This window comes from Taurulus bubalis (assembly GCF_910589615.1).
Source record: "Taurulus bubalis genome assembly, chromosome: 11".
Classification (NCBI taxonomy): Eukaryota; Metazoa; Chordata; class Actinopteri; order Perciformes; family Cottidae; genus Taurulus; species Taurulus bubalis.
This window is the reverse complement of record NC_136599.1, coordinates 25,518,840-25,541,598: the sequence shown is the minus strand read 5'-3', so window position 1 is coordinate 25,541,598 and position 22,759 is coordinate 25,518,840. Positions and strand designations below refer to the sequence as shown.

The 22,759-nt window shown below is 43.9% G+C and overlaps 1 protein-coding gene across 1 annotated transcript; it reads left to right on the top strand.

Annotated features, from left to right (window-relative positions):
- Positions 1 to 682: 682 nt before the first annotated feature.
- Positions 683 to 22,158, top strand: dennd2da (DENN/MADD domain containing 2Da; the record flags this gene model as incomplete). The annotated part of the gene is made up of 18 exons (XM_079225888.1): positions 683 to 797; positions 1,213 to 1,286; positions 3,334 to 3,388; positions 3,488 to 3,574; positions 3,706 to 3,762; positions 10,948 to 10,995; positions 11,905 to 12,000; positions 13,682 to 13,857; positions 14,926 to 15,038; positions 15,150 to 15,219; positions 15,305 to 15,382; positions 16,195 to 16,335; positions 17,348 to 17,496; positions 19,457 to 19,637; positions 19,751 to 19,801; positions 19,897 to 19,978; positions 20,057 to 20,302; positions 21,897 to 22,158. 18 exons carry the CDS (start codon positions 683 to 685, stop codon positions 21,965 to 21,967), a joined length of 1,890 nt encoding a protein of 629 aa, XP_079082014.1. The 3' UTR covers positions 21,968 to 22,158.
- Positions 22,159 to 22,759: the final 601 nt, after the last annotated feature.

The following is a 22,759-nucleotide window of genomic DNA, read 5'->3' as shown; positions in this document are numbered from 1 at the left end:
TGCTAGGAGGGATCTGTACGTGTGATTCCTCACAGGGACAAGGATCCTCAGCAGCACCCTGAATCTGCACACTCCGGTACAGTAGGTGGCGGTATGCACCTAGTCAAGTTGGTTGCGATCCGCCATTTAAACTGAAGCAGAAGAAGCAACAGCAGCAGCAGCAGCAGCTTTCCCTATGGACACTGTATAGCACTTGGACCTGCTGGCCTCCCCGCCCCGCGGCGCATCTCACCCTGCTTGGCCACCCGAGGCGCGACGGAAAGCAGGTCTGTGCTAGCTCGCTGTTATCTCGTGAGGGGTCCACTGAATGCGCAGGTTGAAAATCCACGGCCCGCCACTGCTTTTTAATATGAAAAGTACTAACACACCAATCTAAATATACTCTCACATCAATTTCACTGAAGTAAAAAGCACAATTATAATTTGACAGTTACTTGGAGGATCTTTTAACTGGTTATCTCAATGTAATACTGATGCCTCTTCATGACCAACTTAAGTAAACTAGAAGATTGTCTATTTCTATATAGCCATTATAGCTGTCATCGGTGCCAACGGGTCCAATTCCAGCAAAATCAGACAAAATCATCAGGTTCACCAGAAACTCCTTCAGCTCAGAGTCCAGCAGGGCCTCCAGCAGCAACCAGCCCACCAGGGACAGATCCAGATCCTCCTCCGGTCCCCAATGGGAGCCGACAGCGAGTTCACGCTGCTGGAGGCCCCGGCTGTATTGCTGGGCCTGCTGAGGGAGGCACGAAGAACCAGAACCAAGACTGAGCTCCCAGACCCTGCTGCATACTGTGAGAGGTTTCTATAGGGACTGAAACCCCACCGCTTTTGTCCACAGGGACCACCAAAATCAACACAAATTTAAAGTTAATTGTAGTAGCTTTAAGTAAGTAAAAGTAAAAGTTCTCCTTCTGCAGAAAAATTAACTTTGTGAGTGTTTATTGATATTTATTACACCGCTGTCAAGTTATCCACTTTGACAGATTTGACAGAATGCAGAATGAGAAAGAGCTGAAAACTTCACAATCAAGAGCTCACATAAAAAACATTCAGCAAGGTACAATGTGGGTGATAATATAGCAGAGAAGACGATGACTTGCTTTATTGAATGAGAAGCGATAAGCCGCACAAACACGCTGCAATTATGTCATAAAAGAGTGTGTTCGTGATGGAGTCCGTGTAGAAACCGCGTCCCTTATTGTGTAGTTACAGGCGTGGTCACTGTGCGACCGAGGCCATCTGTCCTGTCTAAAGTGAATGATAAGCCAGAGGGAGGGCAAGTGAGCACAGGTCTGAAAGATCCAACAGCCACTAGCCGGAGGCTTCAAAGAACATTTGCATTTTGGTGGTCTGATGTACTTTTTCAGGGTTTCATGTTCAGTGAGTGTTCGTTTGTTTGGCTTTGTTGTTTTTTCCATACTGCCACCGGGAGGCCCCAAAAATGACTTGTTTCAATCTCTACACATATTGACTTTAAAAGTAAATTGCTTTCTTTCTAAGAGTAAATTGAAGATGAAGATCAATATCGATGTGAAGTCTGTGGGTTGAGTACAGATCTGGAATCAGGCCATGCTTGGCCTAGTTTAGCATAAAGCCTGCAGGGAAGGGGAAAGCTAGCCTGGCTCTGTCCAAAGTTCAGTCAACACCTCTAAAGCTTCTGTATCATGCTTATTTAATCCTTACACAAGCATGCGTAAAATAAATAGATTGTGGTGTAAGTGGAGCTACGTGCTGGAACTATTTCTTGTCAAAGAACAGCATGGCCAGTGCTGGGTGGATGGATGCTGGACGATTCATGGAACCTCCTTTGAGCACTGCTTGGAGACGATACTTAATTAAAGTGCTAAATACCTTCAGGGTCAAAGACGCTGCACACATGTGCTGGTTGGATGGGTAAACTGTTGTTTGTGAAGATATAGTTCCAACGTGGAACCCTTTTTTCTCAGCACTGTCCACTAAAGGTTTGACAATCAGTCAGTCGGTGGCATCTCTTCTCTCTAGGACTCTTTTCTCTAATGTTTCAGTGCTCTTTGCTTGTTTTTTTTCTTTAGCTGCTCATGCTCACTATACCTTGTGTTTTCAAAACAAACACGAAACATAAAACTCATCACTTCCTGTGCCACAGGATGTTTCCACAGGATTAGATCAATGACTGACTGAAAAGCAAATGTTGAAGCTTGCAGAAAGTGATGGCAAGAACAGATATCCAACAACTAGAACAAACTAATATTACAAATACTTTACTTTACGATGCACTCCACTAACCCTGCATCGATGCATTCCACTTGTACACTGGTGGTTTATATTGCCGGGGAGTTTTCCCATAGGGCACCATCATGTCCTGTCATTTTGTTCGGCTATAAATAGCGACCATGTCTTCCCATGCAGAACCAATAATGCTCATGTAAAGTTCATGCAGTATGAGCTCAGTTTATTCAAACCCAGCAACAACAGTGGCAGCAAAGGACTGTATAGTGGTATCAGTTAGTTTCAGTGACCACGCTGAATAAGCACGTTAAAACCAGACAGTGTGAGCCTGACCACCAACTGTTTACAGAACATGCTCTTTCTCTCAAAGTAAAACATAACTGGGAATGTACAGTATTGCATTTAAAAACCTTTATATGAGTTTAAAGCTGCACTTATTACTGTTGCTACTTGTTGAAACTTGCCTATAGGAGGACCACAGACTGTATATGAAGTGGGCGTAGTCATAACGTCACCCATTGGTTTGTGAGCTCCTGTTTTGAAGTCTTGAGTTTGGTGATTCCGCCGTCGCCATTTTGGATTAATGCCGTCGCCATGTTGTTGTTTTTTCCAACCAATGAACAGAAGTAACCATATTTGAAATGAGGAGGAGTGATGAAGAGACGCCATATAAGTCTCTGGTAGCGGCAGCGACCTGTCAATCACAATAAGCCGCTCTAAAGCATACTTTATGGTCTATTTGACACTAAATGGACCATAATTTAGTATTGAAGAAGACTTGAAACTAGAGATTGAGACCATAAACTCATGTTTGCTATGTTTACTGAGGGAATAAATAAAGAGAGAAGTTCTATAGAATCTGACTCTTTTTTTTAAACCAGAGGAGTCGCCAAAAAATTGTGACCCAACAGTAGCACTCGCTGAAAGGTCAAGAGGGTCACAGAAATCATGAGGAACCAGTAGCTGTTGGGATACAGATAGACGGAGCAACATGCTTATTTATTTTACCAGCAAGGGGGAAAACTATACTAATCTTTCTTACTAGACCACCAGCTGATTGTAAACGTTGCCTCTTAGCTTTATATTTAATTTCAATGTATCTTTATACCCCTTTCGCAGCAACCGTCTCCGAACACCAGAAGGAGTTTCAGCTTCTCATCCTTCCGTGTTAAAAGTAAGACAGCGGATCCTACGATGCACACTCACAGACAATACTTGCATCTCACTTAACCCTTTACTCACTGATGACCCGTCATTGTGTCGACCTCCGCAGAGAGGAACAACAGTTCTGAAGAGGCTGCATTTACACGGCGGAGAGGTCTGCTGTCGTTTTCATCAGTGCGGGGGACATCGAGACAGGGTAAGCGGTGCCCTTTCCCAGTCCACCCACAGTCAATCCATCTCACAATAACCACAGACAATATTGTGACCCATCAGTTTCCTTATGAAGATTTAGTCAAACCTTCAGTTCTTTTTCATTTCTAATCCTAGAGTCAGTCCCAGATGAAGACGGTGCCTCGCAGGCCAACTCTCAGGTGAAGCAGACAGGTACGTAGCAAGGGACGACTCAGCATGCATACATGCAGACGTCATCCTGCAGCTCACCATCCCGCCCGCCTTCTTAAGTGCTAAGAGTTTGGCGCTGCTAATTAAACTAAGATGTCCATGCACTTGTCAGGGGGGACTAGTTCTCCAGCACAATCCTTGTTGTCGCTTCAAGTTCCCTCAAGGAGCAAATGCCCCTTTTTCTTCTGTATTGTGTTGGTTTCCTAAAAATGTAATTTACATACTACTCATTTGCATAAACATTTCAAATTAATGTTTATGCAAAGCATTCAGTAAAAACTACTTAATTTGTCTCTGCTTGCGGAAGCTAAAAGCAAGATGTTATAAGCAACTAAAAAAGCGTTTGAATAAAGTTGGGAAAAGATGGTCATGGTTTTCAGAAAGGACAATTTTGTAAAGGTACTATAATAAAAATGGGCAATGCGCCTGTGGCATTATCACGATGGAATGAGCTATTGATCCATTTGCTTGGAGGGAATAATAAATATAAAAAATAACAAAGGTTTGAGAATAAAGGTATGAATACGTGAATTTGCATCTTTGGAGATTTCTGAGATTAATCTCAGAAATCCAATGCAGGATTCACACCAAATAGTACTGCAAATTATGAATTTGAAGGGGCATTCATAATTTGACATCTCATGGTCTTTTTACTAGTCATATAGAACTACTACTATAAGCCTGTGAAGCTTGACTTCCTGAAGTCTGCTGTATTGTAAGCTGGGTTTACATTATGGGAAGTGTAGGATCCAGAGTTGGAGCTGGGCCTCTGCCAGGGGCGGACTGGGGGAAGAAAGTGGCCCGGGAGTTACTGTCAGACCGGCCCACTCAAGGCACGACGCGCTGCCCACTCAATGCCTCGCACTTATCGACCAGTCAGTGGCTTACTTGGAAATATACCCATACACTCAACATTATTATGGACGATTACAAAGAAATCACATCACGTGTGTTTTTTAACAACATTTAGCTCCACCAATTTGCCTGGATGGACACATGAAATAACATGATACTGGCTAGTGTAACACTCCAAGGTAGGTATAGTTTACTAGATGAATATGCTTAGCTCTGGGCTACAATCAGATGATACGTATAACTACAGAGCCTTGAACAGCCTAGAACAGAATATATGATGGGGTGTGAACATCAGTGGTATCAGTAGTGTTGCATGCTGTGTGTGTGTGTGTGTGTGTGTGTGTGTAGGGTGTGAACATCATGATGGTATCAGTTGTGTTGCATGCTGTGTGTGTGTGTGTGTGTGTGTGTGTAGGGGTGTTGAAGGTGCATAACAAAACAATAAGTAAAGTAACAGAACCTAAACTAACTCTGCCAGCCCAGGTGCATTAAAGACACATGGTAATAAAAACAATATCAGTAAACTCCTTTAAAGGATTTCTTAAAATCAAGGCAGAATATCCTCAAATCGCCAAAAAGCTCTGAAAACCTGCAAGCAACATCCAAACCAGATCGCGATCAGTAGTGTTGTATGCTTGGTGTTGAAACCGTGAGTGTGAGTACAGATTGCGAGGAAGAGTATACATTGCCGGCCCAACCCCGTCAGCCCACCGGGGCTCTCCCCGGCGTCCCCCAGGGCCAGCCGGCCCCCGGCCCCCACCCCACCCCCGCAAGCCCCCCAACCGCACCGCAGCGCACCACCGAAGTACCATGGGGTCCAGACCATATCTCTTCCTACCAGTAGGGAGAACATCAGAAAGTGAATTGGAAAATATGCAAGTTATTAGCCCTTTGGAAACTGTGATCAGGGATTTGATGGCGACTTGACACATGTCAACTTTATTTTATTGCTGTATTTCTCTATTTACAGTATAAAGAACAGCATTTTCCAGAAGTGTATTTACAGTCTTGTCAAAGTGGAAGAAAATTCGTGAACGTGAGTCTGATTCAGCTTCCTGACATTTTACAGGTTTCTGCGAAGTTAAAAGCTCTTCGGCCTGCTCTTACTCAAGAGTTTGACTCACTGCCTGCAGCTTGCTGCTTCACTACAGCTGGAGGGACTTAAAGAACTACTCGCATAACCTTTTGTTTCTGTTGCGGTCGAGCTCCTATGGCAACTTAGTTTTTTTTAACTTGACGTTTGACTAACTTGAACCAGTTTACTGGTCGCGAACCAGATTCTCCAGACAGACAGAAGAAGAGAACAACTGCTATAGCAGCGGACCACAGGAGGGAATGCGTTATGGGGCGTTTTTGCGGACCTGACTTGAACGCAACACAGCAGAGGACGCAGCGCTTGGGCACGCTCCAAGCGGCAGAAGCAGTCTGAGCACGCGGAGCACGCGGACAGGGCGCGGGTGCGATGTGTGCGAGCCGGGCATGGAGACGGTAAAGTGCCGCTGCTGTGTTACTGAGTTTCGCCGACAAAAACAGCCGAGAGGACTGCGGGGAGCCCGCGGGGTGAAGCAGATATGAGCGGGACGGTGGTAAAGAGAAGGAAAGGGGCTGGACTGACGAATTTAAGGAGCAGATGGAGTGAGTACCGTATCCACTATGAAGGCTGTGTGTGACGTAGTCTACGGAGATAGGACCTGTTATGTGAGAAACAGATAAATCAATAAAAAACACACGGAGGATCAAAACCAAAACATGTAACACGGTGTTCTGTTGACCGACTACGGTTAACGTAGCAGAGTCAACCTGTTGGAGCGGATGTTGACATGTCTCGCGCAACTTGTAGGTTATATCCGTGTGTTAGGTTGTCAACCACTTTGGGAATTAAATACGGCGGACAAATAGAGTGAAATCAAGGGCATAAAGCATGCTGAAATAATTTATGAAAACGCCGAATTGAATTATGGACTCCAATGACTTCAATGATGTCAATGCAGCGCAGAGAGTTCAGCGCCTCACACGTCAACGCGTAAAATCCGCGTATTTCTCAACGCAGTTTGGTGTGATTTGGCAGCTGGCTGATATTGGGATTCAAATAGACGTTTTGTTCCCGAACCTCAGTCCGAAAAGACACTGTGTCAATCCAAAATTCAGCCATGACAAGTTCACACTATAGGGCCCAAATCCCACTGCCCCCCTTTTCAGCCTTAAACCCTGACCCCTCACGGACTCCACTGACGTCACCTGTTAAGCATATATATATATATATATATATATATGTGTGTGTATATATATATATATATATATATATATATATATATATATATATATATATGTGTGTATATGAGAGATTTAAAAAAACAGCTTCAATAATAAAATTAAATGTTTGATGACTGAAGCTGTCTAATAATCTGCTTTCATATGTTTTCTTGTTACATCTTTAATCCTGAATGTTTTTTTGTAAATGTAAAATGACAGACTGACCACCCATGTGTCGTCCTCTTTGTTTATCTTATTATAATATATATTTTTACGTCTCAGGCTTCCACATTTCCACTGGTAACCCTGCATGTTTAATGTCACATCGCTATGAATTGTGGGTAATCCCCTCAGGCCCATGATGCTACTTCCGCCTAACTCGATCTTGACACGTTATCCCACTCGCTCTTCGTCATTTAATGGTTTGGATCTGATGCTGCGGGCCACTTTAAAGCCCAGGCAGCTGACATGGCAGTCACACATGTCTCTTTTGTTGCGTCCCTTTGTAGCGCTGCTGTAATCCGTCGGCTACCAGGCCGCCGCTCACATTTGAAGTCGAACACCTTTCCACGCAGCAGAGCCCGTGTGAGGCGCTACACATTAAGCCAGGAATGCGGCTGTTGACACTGAAAAATTATCCCACTTGTGATGAATCAGACTTTTTGAGACGTTGTTTTTTTTAGAACTGGACAGATTGTATTGGAAATCTACAGGTTGCAGGTTTTCTGAATGGCAAATGTAATTTGAATAGGATTCGGGCAGTTCTGTGTTGTGCATTAGAGACTGCGCCATTCCTTCTCTTATAGAATTGGTTGTAACATGTCCAGGAGCCTGAGGGCGGCAGGCTGTTGAACCACTTTAGTTTACACCCTCGTCATAGCTGAACAGCAGCACATCTAGGCAGTAGCATGTCTAAGCTTAAGACACGTTTGCTCATTGGCGATGTCAAGAGTACTCTCGTGTAGATTTTGCTCCATATTTTGTATGTTTCTTGGTCATTGATTGAGTGCAAACCGGTTGAACTGCACGGCATTGTGTGGGGAAACACTGGCGTGGCTGTTGACACAGTGCAAACAGACTGAGGTTGAGTAAAGTGGACTTCAGGCTTCAGTGATGTTTGTTGTTGTTGTGAGGACCCAGATTGAAAGTGAAACCTGGACAATGTCTTTTATGCTGTCTCCTCTAGTTGTAGCTCGTCTCGGACACGTTCAGCTGTACTCGTTTAGCTTTCTAACCGAACGCATGCGAGTACGTCTCAGTCTGTGACCGATGTGAGGTCGTGTTCGACGGCCATCGCAGTGACTCAACCGTACACCGACAAGAATGCGGTTTGTGGTTGAGTGGAACTGGTTTTGCCATCAAGTGATTCACTTGGGATTGGAGCTTCTGTGTGGCGGCCTTTTCTGTACCAAGAAAGGTCAAGTTGTCAGGCGTGATGTAATACGGAACTTCTGTCACAAGAACTGCGTGGTCCTTTTTATAGAAAACCGGTTGAACGGCATTGTCTTGTGTTGAGACGATTATACACAGACTTTTGTTTCTTTGCAAACAAATAATCACGGCTGAACTTTTTGTACTGTGACCATTTTCTAAAGACAAAATGTTTTACATTTGTAATACATCGCTGTGCTTATGGCAATATATATTCAGATTGAACCGTAGCCAATATGTCATGATATGTATCACCAGAGTTTTGCCAATACACAGCCATAAATTGTCCCTTTATTCCAATCCAAGCTGCTGAAAAGTTTTAAAAATTATATTTGAAAAATTCAACAGCAATGCATCTTTTTGGGAACATTGGACCTCATGCAAGAATCGCTCATTCATACCTTTTTTTCTTAAGTGGAAATGTATTGAATTTCAACTGCAGGACTGATAGGAATAGGTCAACATTGTTGGAAATATGCTTTTAGTTTTTTTCTTGCAGAGGTGGATGTTCTTGTTACCTTTCAGACAGAGTTTACAGTCTTCATGCAAAGCTGCCAGCTACTGTCTGCTAGCCTTGTAACCAGACATGAGAGTGGTATCCCAAATATTTCCCAAACTGTCAAACTATTCCATCAAGGCGTCATGGTGGACTTGGGACTTCCCTGGTCCCATTCTGGCTCGGGGAACTTGTTGCATGTCTCCCTCCTCCTCTTGTCCATACCCTTTCAACGAAATTAAACAAAAGCCCAATAATAAAAAAACCAGAGGGGAATGTGCTTGCATGAGGCCGTCCAGCTACTCCACAGAACACAATACATATTTTGATACTGTAGTATATTTTTATAATAAACTTGTGTCTTTTTTTTTTTCACTACATTCCTTTTTACTTCACTATATGAAGTAAAATTGACAATCGGTACAATTTCGTGGGACATTCCCTTGCTATAACATTAATAATACAGTACAGATCTACTCTACATAGTTTCTTGTTGCAATATAATAACAGATACCGTATAAACCTTGAGTGAGGCCGATATCCAGCAAGGTATCTTTCTCTTTCTCTCCGTTCTTCCTTTCAAATGAGTGGAGTTGTGAAGTTTGCACTTTTTATTTCCTTGTTTGCAGTGGGAAGTCAGAGTTTGGTGATGGACTCTTTGAGTTTCCCCGAGTGACGTTTACGTTGTTAAACCGAATAATATTTTCTACAAACAGTTGATCTGAATATAAAATAGTGAATCAAAAACCCTGACGCCGGACACTAATTAAAAATTACAAAGAGCATGTTTTTCAAATGCTGTATATTTAACAGAATTCTCCTGTAGAAAGCTTCTTTTTTTTTTTCTCCCAACAGAACCTGAATGCAGCACAAGTATGAAAATTCTTTCCTTGGAGTCTGATGTAAACAAATGATTCATCACTGTGAGAGCGGCAGCATAAACAGGATTAATATGGAAGACCTGTGTTGTTGATGACGGCTGCTCTCGTACTTTGTGATTGACAATCCAGATGGAAAAGACTGCACTTGTTGTTTACACATTTGGTTTCATCTACGGTACTTAATATCGTGTTCTCCACAACAAGCAGAGCTCCAGCATGTGTGATATTAGCTGGTTTGGGCAGCATCACCAGTCGCTGCTCACCACAGCAGACCGTAGTTCCTGTTTTTAGTCGAGTGGTCTCGGTTGCTTGGTTGAAGCGGGTCAGTATCCGGCTTTTTGTACCCGAGGGGTGTTTCAGAAGTATGCCGACCCTACTTCAGCAAATCAGGCCTGTAGTCAGGAAACTTTCACAAAGCAGGTTTCGATGAGTCTCACCCCAAGTTACCACGGAAACATGACCTGATTCTCATCAACCTAGTTTTCAGGCCGAGCTTCACCTCAGACTTAACCAACGTTTTAGTGAGTCTGCCGCACAGAAACGAGGCGCTCGATACAAAGGTTCAACCGAAGTGCTTCCTCAGAGCACATGAGACGTTTGGCACTGAGTATCGAATCAGATACTCATTCAAACACTACATGGTATTCCAGACTACATAATGTGCTTCCAAACGCCAAACGCTGCAAATATTTGCTTCATTTCACTACTTATTAAAGCAAATGAGATGAATTTCCCAAAAATCTCAACTTCAATGGGAAACAAATCAAAACAAATGTGACAGACACCCAGAAATGCTTTCATTAAGACGCTATTTTAACAACATTTCTATGGCCCCGCTATGTCACTTGCAACAAATCAAATAGTAAAATACGTTCCTGTGAAACACGTAAATTACTCACCCAGGGTCATATTTCATGCTTGAGAGTTGTTCAGTGTCATGCTGCATCTTATAGCTCTCGCACCTGCAATCGGGCCCATCTGTGATTGAAAGGGAACTCCCACCTCAAAGTCACGATTGAGCAGCCTGGACTTAGTCTGACCTCGTCTTCTTTATGAAATAAATAAATCCTCAGAATCAATCCATCAGTTTGTTGGGCTTTTCCAAGTCTTTCTGAAACGCTCCTCCACATGTTTTTCACTCCACTTTGGCTGAAAGTAGAAATGGACAACAGGCAGAACATGAAATAAGTATTTATAGGTGACGTCACAGTATTTATTAAACTGACCGTTCCTCTTCTCTGTGTTGTCCAGGTGAGCAGCCCAAAGGTAACCTCATCTCTGAGGTGGCGGGGAAACACCGTAAGTGCAGTAGCTGGAGACACTTTCCTTTTGACTGTAAAGTTAAGGTTCTTCAACCAGTTTACCCTGGATCGTCAAATAAAGGGCTCCTAGTTGGACTTGGTCGTTTTTCGTCTAATCATTACTTTATTGTCAACAACAAATACAAATGAAAGCAGAATATATAGCGATTTTATATAGGATATAGCATGTTTTCTGATAATTCAATAAATAAATAGTCTGTATGAAATGAGCACATGGTAAAGCCTATTTTTGTTTACTCTAGTGTGACTCGACAAATTAGTGTTTTTCTTTTAATTTTATGAAGAACTTTAGTGCAAAAATAGTTTCAAGTGAAATTCTAAAGAAAAACATGAGTGTAGACCAAGCCTATAGTGCCATAGAAACTATGAAGAAAACATATATCCAATCAACATCTTTATATTGTTTATGTCATCATATTGCCCTGCTCTGCCCGCAGGCTTAACGAGGAGAGCAGCTGTCCAATAGATTCTAGTGAAAGAAATATTTACAGGCACTAGTTATGGCTGGGCAATATATCGATATTGTATAGATATTTTGAAATGAGACTAGATATATTGTATCTATATCGTATATGGCATAAGTATTGTCAAGTGATGTCATTCTCTGAACTCATCAGAGTTTCTAGCTGCCCTATTATTTGCCTTTACCACTTGATCATTATAAATAATCTGTGAAGACACCAATAGTCATCAATAGTCGCATTACTGATATCGTGGTATTTGGTGAAAAATATTGTGATAGTGGATTTTCTCCGATGCCGGTGTCACTTGACTCCAACCTGAGCAAGCAGCCAGGTCTGGACTGTCCTGTAAACGAGCAGGGGAAGTGAACGCTGTCCTGGGACGGTTTTCAGCGTTCAGCAGCCTCTGCTTCTGTCTTCTGCAGCCGCCGTCCCATCAGGTGAAGACGAAGATGGACACCAAGGGGCCCTCAAGAGGTTTAGCGCTATGTGGTCCTCCTTCCGCAAGGGCAAAAGAGATAGTGAGTATTACATTACAGTGACACGTCATGTACTTCCACTTTGTTGTTCACGGTTACCTTGGTGCCCTGAGTGTCGGAGGGGAGGGGAGGAGGAGGTGCTGGCCGTTGGATCTCGAAGTTCGGGGAATATTTTCTCGTGGGGTGGGGAGTAGCAGTTCTGAATAGACACTGAACAGACATGACAAACAGTGTTGCACAGTTGTGATCAGAGTCCTGCTGCAGACACCAGGGGATTTCCATCGGGCTCCTCATTTCCCCTAGAGAATGTCTGTGGCTTAGCTTTGATACTGAGGGAAATGAAAACCAAACAAATTAAGAGGTTGTTATTACCAACCATGCAAACTTCCAAAAAGGAACAGATTGTTCAGGTGGATTTTACCATCGCTGCACATCCCAAACATGTGGTAATGCTACTGATCATAAAACTACACAGAGGCCACATTTGAGAGCATTTGTGCATGTGCAAGTGTGGTAGGAGATGCTCCAGCAGGCCTGAAAACACACAGACACAAGGCTGCCGGCCTGAGGAAGAATAAAGGCCCCTCGCTGGGGCGCTTTTATTTTCGACAAAGAGGGAGGAATGCAGCAGAGAACACGTGGACAGGCCGGCAGCCAGTGAAGAAGACCGACTGAAGCTGGGCTGGAGGAATACGCTGGATACTGGTCTCCTGAGCGGAGCCGTGGACCGGGAGGGTGGTCCGGGCCAACGTCTGTAGGCAAACATTTGATCAAGGATTCAAAGGTCATTTATTTTCATTATGCAACACAGGGATGCACAACGAAATCCACAAAACACTAGCGCATTCCTGTAGAGCATTTTTTTTGCATCAGAAGGAATGTAAACATCTTCACATTAAAAATGAAACGTGAGGAATAAAACATGAACTCTGATGTGTTTGCACCAAGCATCATGGTGTAAACAGAGTCCACCTCCTCTCGGCCCCCGAGTGCTGCTCTCTGTCCTGCTGCCCGCCCGTCAGGTGCAACTTGGACATTCGACAGCCAGGAGCATGCTGGGTAGTGGAGTAGCCTCAGGTCCTAGCTGGGTTAGCTTAGCTTCTATCTCGGTTCTCCTCCCTGGGGCAGTTTGGTGGCGTTTGGTCCGGCAGGACTGGATGGGGGTCAAAGTCCGCTGCACTTTAACCCCCACGCTTCCTTTTCAGATGTTTCTTCAGGGAGTGCAGTTAGTGACAGTGTGGGCTCCATGGTAGCTCTGACAGCGAGATGGAGTAGTGGGATTTGTGTACTTGCTTAGGAAGAAATCATTTAAAGGAATAGTTCAACATTATGGGAAATGCACCCTTTCAGTGGGGATTGCGTGCTCGAGCTGTTTCTGGAGTCGCGGTGTGATCGTCAGGTTCATCATGCCTGTGCAGAAATCAAAGTCCAAAATGGTTGAACTATTACTTAAAAAGAAAAAGATAGACAGGGAGCAAGTGGAGAAGTATTGTTGCTATACTGCTGTTCTTCAATAAAAGTGAGTCTACCGATACTACGAGGAGAAGGAGGAGGCAAAAATAACGTTGAATTTAGGAAACGAAATGTGTTTTTCCACCGTTTTGAAGCCGCTCCTATGACAACTAAATATGTGTGATCACTATCCGATCGGGGCCTGTAAGTCTTTCCCCCTGGATCACAGCGGTGATGCTAAAGCACAATGGTTTTCCTCGTTTCTGTGCAGGAGACAAAGACCCTGAGCCGACGGAGCCGCTGGGCCCCGCGGTGGCAGACAGCGCATCCAGGCAGCACCGCTACGTCAGCGGCCAGTACTTCTTTGAGTACCTGGTGGTGGTCAGCCTCAAGAAGAACAAAGATGGCAGCAGCTACGAACCTCAGATCACCTACCAGTTTCCCAAGGTCGGTTTGATGGTGGAAGATACAGTAGGTCAGGCTAACAAAGCAAACCTGGAGTGAGACGGGTTACAGGTATACACTGTCCACTTTGGAAAAGGCAAAGCTGTGCGCTCTTTCTCTACATATTCCCCAGAGTTGCACAGGGGGATTTAAGTGTACGAGGTGCTTAAAACTTCAACAAACAAATCAAGACAAATAAAACTCAAGACGTAGAGATGTCTGCCTCCTCGCCAATATTATGGAACTAGATGGCACTCACCTCGTGTTGCTCAAAGCAGCAAAAAAAATACATTTGAAAAACTCAACCGTGAAGGCCCCTATCCAGAAATCATGACCGGGGTCATGATATCCTCAAGATAATCCACAGACCTTGTTGTGGGCAGAACAAAGCGTGCCAAGATACTCACAGGCCTCTCGTCCATGAATAGATAAACACTTAATTCTGAGCGTTGATACAGTTGGCTGGTGGAGTTGGTAAGAGAGGAAATAGTTCCTACATGAGCTGCTCACAACGAGGTCTGTGGATTATCTTCAGTAACCGGTACCACAAGTGTCATCTAGTCCCATTATATGAAAAGGATAAAAGGCAGTCATCTCTCTGGCCGATATCTTCAACACTAAGCAACTCTCAGCAAAACAATCTAGACTGATAAATAGCACTGCCGGTAAGAGGAAACGTATGTATTTGAGCTTTTTAGGGTGAGCTGTCCCTTTTTGTTTCTATTGATTCAAGATGTGGTCATTCTGACCCGTGGGCAAGGGTCGGTCGCAATGGTTTCCCACAGAGGTCAGCTTGGATTCATGCATCATAATTCATGTGAAATGAATTCAAGCTGAACAAAGGAAGCTTTAAATTTGAGTAACGGCCTTTCAATCCCACAGGAGGTCTGTTGCTATGGTTTTATATGGCTTTAAAGGCACAGTGTTGAGTGTTTTTAAAGTGTAGCAGCGCAGCAAATAGAAGAGGAGAAGAAGAAGACTGCAAGCTGATGTAAACATTGCAGGACAATAGAATTTAAACGGGTACGTTTTTTTTTTAAAGAACAGACGTGTTTGATTGTTTGCTTTCAGAGAGATGGGATGGCGAGATTTCAGAAAGAGGAGGAGGAGAAGACGCTGAAGGCGATCACTCTCTTTTGTTTCCCAGAGGGCATCAACTGGGCCCCTCTAACAGAATACCACAGGTACAGCTGCTCCTCTGTCTGCTGCTGCTGTCACCTTGGATAACCTTTATTCCTGTGTCCAGTTCGGTTTTCACCGTTTGTCATCTCCTTTCCTCTTTAAATATTTTCCAGTGAGACGTTCTCCTTTGTTCTGACTGAGATTGATGGCAGCAGAAGAAACGGATACTGCCGGAGGTTACTGGTCAGTGTGTCTTCAGTGTCACCGTTTGGATCTCATCCTCCAGTGTTCATTTAATAAACCTCTCCTTTCTTCCTCAAATCTGCAGCCTGGAGGGAAAGGAGCTCGACCACCGGAGGCTTACTGTATCATCAGCTCGGTGGCTTGTTTCGGCCTCTTCTCCAAGGTGTGTTCAACTGACCTCTTCTAGATCCTTCAGCTCGTTTCTCACTAAACTTTAAGCTGTACTTCTGTCCAAACATGAATTTCAAAAACAGCAACCATTACATTTTGGAATGTAACTTTAAAAGAAACGCATTTCATTGTTCAAACGTTTATTTCTGACAGCAAAATGTCAAAAGAAACGACACAACGCTGGAATTTTCTTCTATCGTTCAAAATGTATTTTCTTTGCTGGAGGAAACCAAAATGAAGGATTGAAATACTTCTTGGTTTTGTATTGATGTCTTAGACGTGTATTTGGTGTGAAAATAAAGTAATTAATGTATTTAAAATCAGAAACAGCAGGTCAGAATAAAAAAAATGTATTTGGATTTGGCCACTAAAATTGTAATGGGCGCATCTCTAATTCAATTCAATGAACAGTACAAACTGGTATTGGCATAGCAGGAGAACTGAGAATGGTGCGTGCATGCGGTGGCTCCGTTTTCAACATTTGTGGTGACAATGGAAAAAAAAAATATAAAGAACTGTGTTTGTGTTTCATGAAATGTAAAGCTGATCCCATTCATGCACCATTAGCGCTCCGCTCACTGCAGTAAAACATTCAGTGCCCGGCTGCGTTGTTGCATATTTACATTGACTATATCTGGAAAAATCAGCATCAGGCTGTGATCACATAGGACACTTATTAAGCTTCTCTATACGAGATTCAGAGCATTAATGTAGCAGCAATGAGACTTTATCTGTAAAGCTTGAGAGTTCAACAAGTTTGGATTATGTTGGTATTCATTAGTACCGTATCATGACTGTGTGCAGATATTTGACGAGGTGGAGAAGCGGCGGCAGATCTCCATGGCCATGATCTACCCGTTCATGCAGAAGCTGAGGGAGGCTCCATTCCCAGCTCCGGGAAACACTGTGGAGATTAAGAGCTTCATTCCTGAGTCGGGCACCGAGGTCAGACCAACACCCCTTCTTATGCACGGAGATAAAAACAATTAAAGTTTAACTTTAAAGACTTAGGGTAGCTCAGGTTTACCAACGCCTTAAACTATTTCTGGTGCAACAGAGTTATTAGATGAGCTGCAGGTCGTTGTTTGGTTTAAGAGCAAAATGCATCCAGTCTGCCGTACGCAACGCAGTTACATAATCAACAAGAAGATATTTAAAGGGGCCCCACTTTTGGTGTTTTTGCGTCGCATCAGTCCGATGAAGAGATCATTAAGAATTCAAAGAAAACTCTTTTTTTTTGCCATATAACCAGTTCTGAGATCTCAGAAGTGATAGAACCGATGGTCAGCTGGCCTTAAAAGCATTGAATTCATTTTCTCCATTAAAAAGGCCGTAAAAGACATTACAGGGATAGTTTGCATGTTTTGTAGTGTGTTAGTATGAGGTACTTCTCAGTAAATTACTGCAGTATTACTACAGTAGTTAGAATTTAAACAAACAGACAGGAGTACCAGCAAAGCAATGTACTGCTGTGGATGTATTTTAGACACCTAAAATAATCTATATCGAGAAGTGTACGCTATTCCCCCTGGCAACGGACGGACCTTTCTGCTCCTGTGGAGTTTGTCTTGCAATACCCACCTTTTACCTCGGAACAGAAACACTTCCCCCATCAGGCCGCATACCATGTTTCAGCAGTCATCACAAGTTTTTATTTATTTTTTTGTTTGTGCTGCAGCCATCTGCAGGGGCGGGGGGGGGGGGCGGGGGGGGGGGGGGGGGGGGGAGCGAGGACAAAGACATGGTTCTCTGTGTTCATGGTGGCAGTAAAGGGGGCTGTTGTGACGACGTACAACAATGTAAAGTAAAGCTCTGAAACTAACCTGCATCTCATCCCGTCCTTTAGAGCTAAGCTTTAGTGCCTCGGCAATCAGACGGGCGCAAGAGTTTAAAGTCAGCGACGTGTCAGTTGAGTGATGGTTGCATATTTGTGACAGTGGTGGTGACTCTCCACCAGATCATCAGTCTGACCCGGCCGCTGGATTCCTGGCTGGAGCACGTGAACTTCCACACGCTGTTCGGCTGCCTGACAGACAACGAGGTGTTACTGGTGTTCGCCGCCGCCGTCTTGGAGAGACGGATCGTCTTCATCGCTGATGAACTGGGGTATGACACACTGATGCCGTTGAGACCTAATCAACCTCCTTCATGTATCGCTATTGACCTTAGAGTCAGACAGCCCTTTCAGACAGGGAACTGAAGCCGTCAAATCCATCTACGCTCTCTCCAAAGCACAATGCCAGTTCCTCCTGCCAGTTCCTCCTGCCCTACCACTAGTCGGTATGCAGGCTAAAAAACATTGCTATTTGAGCGGGCTGTTGGGAGACACTACTGTCCCACACTGCAATGCACAAAGGAAGCAGAGGAGCTGCTCACAGCTGGAAAACAAACTGCATTGTGGCTTGTAAACCCAAAACAACTATTACATCTTTAGCAATGCCGTTTGCTGTCGGTTTGTGACGTTTAACTGACCCTTTGCTAAGTTCTCAACCCAGACTGGCCAATCATTGCGTATCATCAGCCAGCTCTGACCAGGGTCAGACAACTCTCCGGCCCTGCTCCACCGACTCTCATGCAATCATTTCAGATCTTTCCATTTTCAGGCCGGTTTAATGGATTTGGAGCTGGTTGTGTAACAGTGATACTTGTTTCAAGGAGAGGTGGGAAGGAGAGGTTTCTACTTAAACCTTTAACATTAGCAGAGTACGCTAGCACATCATTAGATAGCATTAGCACTTCTATGCAATGCTATCTACTTAAGGTATAATGAATGTACACAAGCCCCCGTATGGACCATCTACAAAGTGTGGAACGGTCGCTGCCCTTGAGCAAGGCACCGAACCCCCAATCGCTCGGGGCATACTGGCATACTGGCTTCTCTCAGAAATAGATTGACTGTGTGTAGTAGGTTGGAAAATGATGAGGAAGCCGGTTGGCAGTGGCGGGCCGTGCATTTTCTACCTGCGCATTCAGTGCCGTTTCATTATGACGCCACAGCTACCGGTTATTATTTGTTTTGTGTAAACACATGAAGCTCTAGCGTGAATTCAGACAGGAAGACCATCCCCTCATGCTAGGCGCGTAGGCCTCTCACTCGTACTGTCCCTCACCAGCAGCCCACATTCTATACCGGAGATCACTGTCAGAAGAGTCATAGACTCAGCTGTTTAACAGCTGGGCGCACCCCTAGTCCCGGCTCGACCAGCAGCAATAACAGCGCTGTGGCTTGTTTATGATTAAATATGACTGCAGATGTAAAAAAAAAAAAAAGTAACACAACCAGCAGTTCAACTCACCAGATGCCCGTAACCCTCTGTGTGAAAGGCGTCATCAGTAAGTCCACCAGCAAGTCTGTTTCTCAGGCTTCAGCCTGAGCTTCAAGGTAGCCTCTAGGTTCTATGTAAAAGCTAGAAGTTTCTAGTAGCTTCGTGCCCCACTGACCAATCACAGCGCATGTTAATGGTCACTCTGGGCCACTGACCAATCATATACGTCCACGCCATTTCGCAGGCGCTGTACGCCAAAGAATACACCCAGCTTGTCAAACTAAAGATCTGATTTGTTGAAGTCCATGACAATCAACCACAACGTCCACTCTCAGTGTACTTTAATCTGCAAAGGCTTAAACTGCTTTGCTTCCACAGAGACACAGGAGAAACAAATCTGATTGGATAAAACTTAAAACCAGCAGCACGGCGTTGCAAGCGGAAGCTGCAGCGCCGTGCTGTGCAATGAGGAAAATAAGCTGATAGGGAAAAATAATTATAATACATGTAGTGTATTTGTGAAAAACAATTAAATTATAAAATAGCTATAACTTTGTGATTCTGTTTAGGCCAGCAGTGAAGGCTTAGCAGGCCCTGTCGGCCCACCGCTGCCGGTTGGCTGATCTGGTGACACCTGCGTGGCATTGGCATTGAAGGAACCCGTACTTGCAATTACACTGCAGCACAAATAAAGAGAGTAACAGAAGTGACTTAAGTTTATGATCCAACAGACTGACCCATCAAACCTGGACAGTTAGTGTAGAATCAGTTCTGATCTCAGCTCCCTCGTCTCCCTGCAGCACATTGTCGCAGGTCATCCATGCCGTCGCAGCCCTCCTCTACCCCTTCATCTGGCAGCACACCTTGATCTCCATTGTTCCGGAGATCCTGATCGACGTAGTGATGGCGCCCACCCCCTACCTGCTGGGAGTCCAGAAACGCCTGCTGGACCTGGTCACCGACCAGATCGACATGAGTGACGTGAGTTGTGATGGAGAACACAAAGACGGGGTTTGTGTACGACAACAGCTTTACTGGTGAAAGCCTTATTCTGCTTCTTTTTCTTCTTCTTCTTCTCCTTCTTTCTGTGACAGCTTCTGGTGGTCGACTTGTCTGAGGATAAAAAGGAGACCTTCATTGTTTCAGTAAGCCTCGCATCAACAAAAATGTAAATAATCTTTTGGTTGTGAATTGTCATTTTGAAATTCAATTAAAACATTTGTGTGAAATTGTTCTCCAGATTGGTGATGAGAGCTCAATTCTTCCCCCGAAGCTCCAGGCGGAAATACTAGAGACACTAAGTAACAGACAAAAAACATCAAGTGAGTGAACTGCAACCCAAATCGAATGCAGGTGTATCGGTGCGGAGCATGAATGTAGTTTTCTGTCCTGTGTTTCAGCGGTGGAGGAGATGAATCGGGTCGTGTCGGAAGCCTTCCTACATTTCTTTGTGAAAACAGTCGGCCATTACGGCTCCTACGTGAAATACAGCCGTGGCAGAGGCCAGGGGGTGTTTGAAAAGAGGAGCTTCTACAAGGCTATCGATTCCAAGACCACTCGACACTTTGTCAAGAAGTTCATCCAGACGCAGACGTTTGACCTGTTTATCCAGGACGTGGAGCAGCGGCAGTCTGGACCGCAGCAAGGTGAGGACGAGGAGCCAACCATTCCACTCAAAGATGTGCTTTCGGATCGGCTTCAACGCAGGCCTGCTGTCATATCTCTGCAGGGACTTGACTTTCTTAAAAACTGGTTTCTCACAGTAGCTCTCTTTTCCAAACATCAACCAGTCATGACCTGGCCAAGACGGGCAGCAGCATAAAAAAACACAGTTACAGACAGAAAACACAGAACAAGACAAGTTAAAAGAAACTGAAAGCTAAGAAACAGCAGTCAGTGGTATCAGTTCTCTGAGCTTTAAAACATTCTGCAACATAGTCCACGATGCAAAGTACACAAAAGCCCTTTTCCCCATTTCCGTTCTGGCATTTGGGACAGTGAGCATAAAAAAGTCCTGAGAATGCAAAGACTATTGTCCAACACTTCTCTGCATGATAGAGCCTCACTGGTAGTTTGCAATTCTGTGACCTGCAGCTTTAGTTTAGACCCTTCTGGATGCTTCTCTCTCAAATCGCGTTTTCATTTTCCCAAAGTTCTGAGAGTGCAGTTAGTGACAGTGTGGGCTCCATGGTAGTCCTGACTGCTAGACGGAGGAACGGGAGTGGGCGGGGCTTAGCCATGGGTTATTGGCAGTGACGTTCTAAAATTGCACCGTGTATCATGTCCTGTTGGTGTGAAACAGTTGCGTATGTTTTTTCATGTACGCTAACAGCAAGAACAGTATCCTAAAAATATCAGTAAATAGTACACACTGTATACAGTTAGCTTGTAGCTTGCTTGGTAGCAGTAGTGTTTGCAGAGCATCCACCATGTTTTTCCAGTTTGAAAATTAGAAGGAAAACAAACGGGTGCAGGAAGTCAGCTCTGTCAGCTTGAGAGTCAACTGAACACGTGACTGCGTCACTGATATTGATGTTCGACCATTTTTAACAACCTGATAAAGTTAAATCAGCCTATACTCATTTTTCACATTAATGCACAAAATTAATAAACATGAATCCTTTACCATGGTGATTAAATAATTGTGTCCAAGATGTGTAATCACCATGTATACTGACACTCTAAACGACCTGCCTGCCGTTAGCGACTAACGTAAGTCCGGGATAGCATTTTAATTTCATACATAGGCTTGTACCTTTGACTCTTTAGCCGAGAACCAGATATGATTTACCTCAGGTATTAATATTTTGTCCTGATGACTTAACTGTGCGAGTTTCGTGCAAAGAGATTATGGATGCGTTTGTAGAATCCTGAAGCACATTGCATGATGGTATCGCTGTTTTGAGCTGCTCACCTTTTAAACTCAACACCAAACCATATTTAGCAATTTTGGCTGAATATGAATGCCTGTTAATATTTAGCCAAAAGTGCGTGCGCTTTCTTAACCACCATAACAACTTGCAACATCGATTCCAATAGCTACGTGTTTTATTGCCACGGATAAAAATAAAATCTCAATCTTCATTCTGAGACCGGTGCAAAGTCATAGTTACGTGAACAATGTACCCCTACATTATGGTGCAATATGGTATTTACTGTCATATTATTGGGTCTTTTAACTTGAGCTCATGTTAGTTCCCAGTGCTCTGATTTAAGCTCTGGTCCTCTTTTGTCCTGCAGGAATATTTCACAAAAAGATCCTCGAATACCAAGAGAAGAAGAAGAAAAGGGAGAAGGCAAAGAAACACTAGCTCTCAGCGCGGGACCCTGGGTGTACATAAAGGGAATTCATAGGAAACCATGTGAATGTTGCACGTGTCAGTTTTAGATTTAAGTATCAATGTACCAATGTGTGAATTACTGTATGGCTATGTCGCTGCTACTCTGTGAAACACTGGCAGAAAGAGAGACTTTAGTTTGATGTGTTGGTTCTCAGCCTGTGGCCTGAAAAATGATTTCACATAAAGATTAGTTTTTTAAGCATACACCTACAGTCTATGTTTGTTTTTTGGGTGGGGTATTAGGCAACCAGGCCCCAATGGCTGGAAGTCTGTTGTGGCCTACTAACAAATAACTAAGCCTCTGCTGCAAGATTCATTGTGCAGTTTGAGGAGCGGCCTCCTAGACATGATCAGCTGATCCACAGTCATCAGAAACAGACGTCACTTCAAGTGACAGGAAAGGACGTTTAATTTCTCTGAAGACATATTTCCGCTCTCCTCGGATGGTTTCCTTGCATCTCTCCGTGTATCTCTGGTGGGCGGAACTAGGACGCAAGGAAAAGACGCAAGTGAGGGAAACGGGGATGCAAATAAGAGAATTGGGATGCGACTCACAAACCATTTCAGTGGGAACAAGTGGATGAAGTCTGTTTTTAATATTAAAGAATGCTGTTTATCACTTATTTGGCAGAAGAAAAATGTAAGAAACGAAACAGGAGAATAAGCATTAAAAAAGATAATAAAGCACAATCCACATTGGTGGAAATGATGCAACATAATCGGACATAAACTGGAGAGATATCTTTAAAACTGTAACGAGCT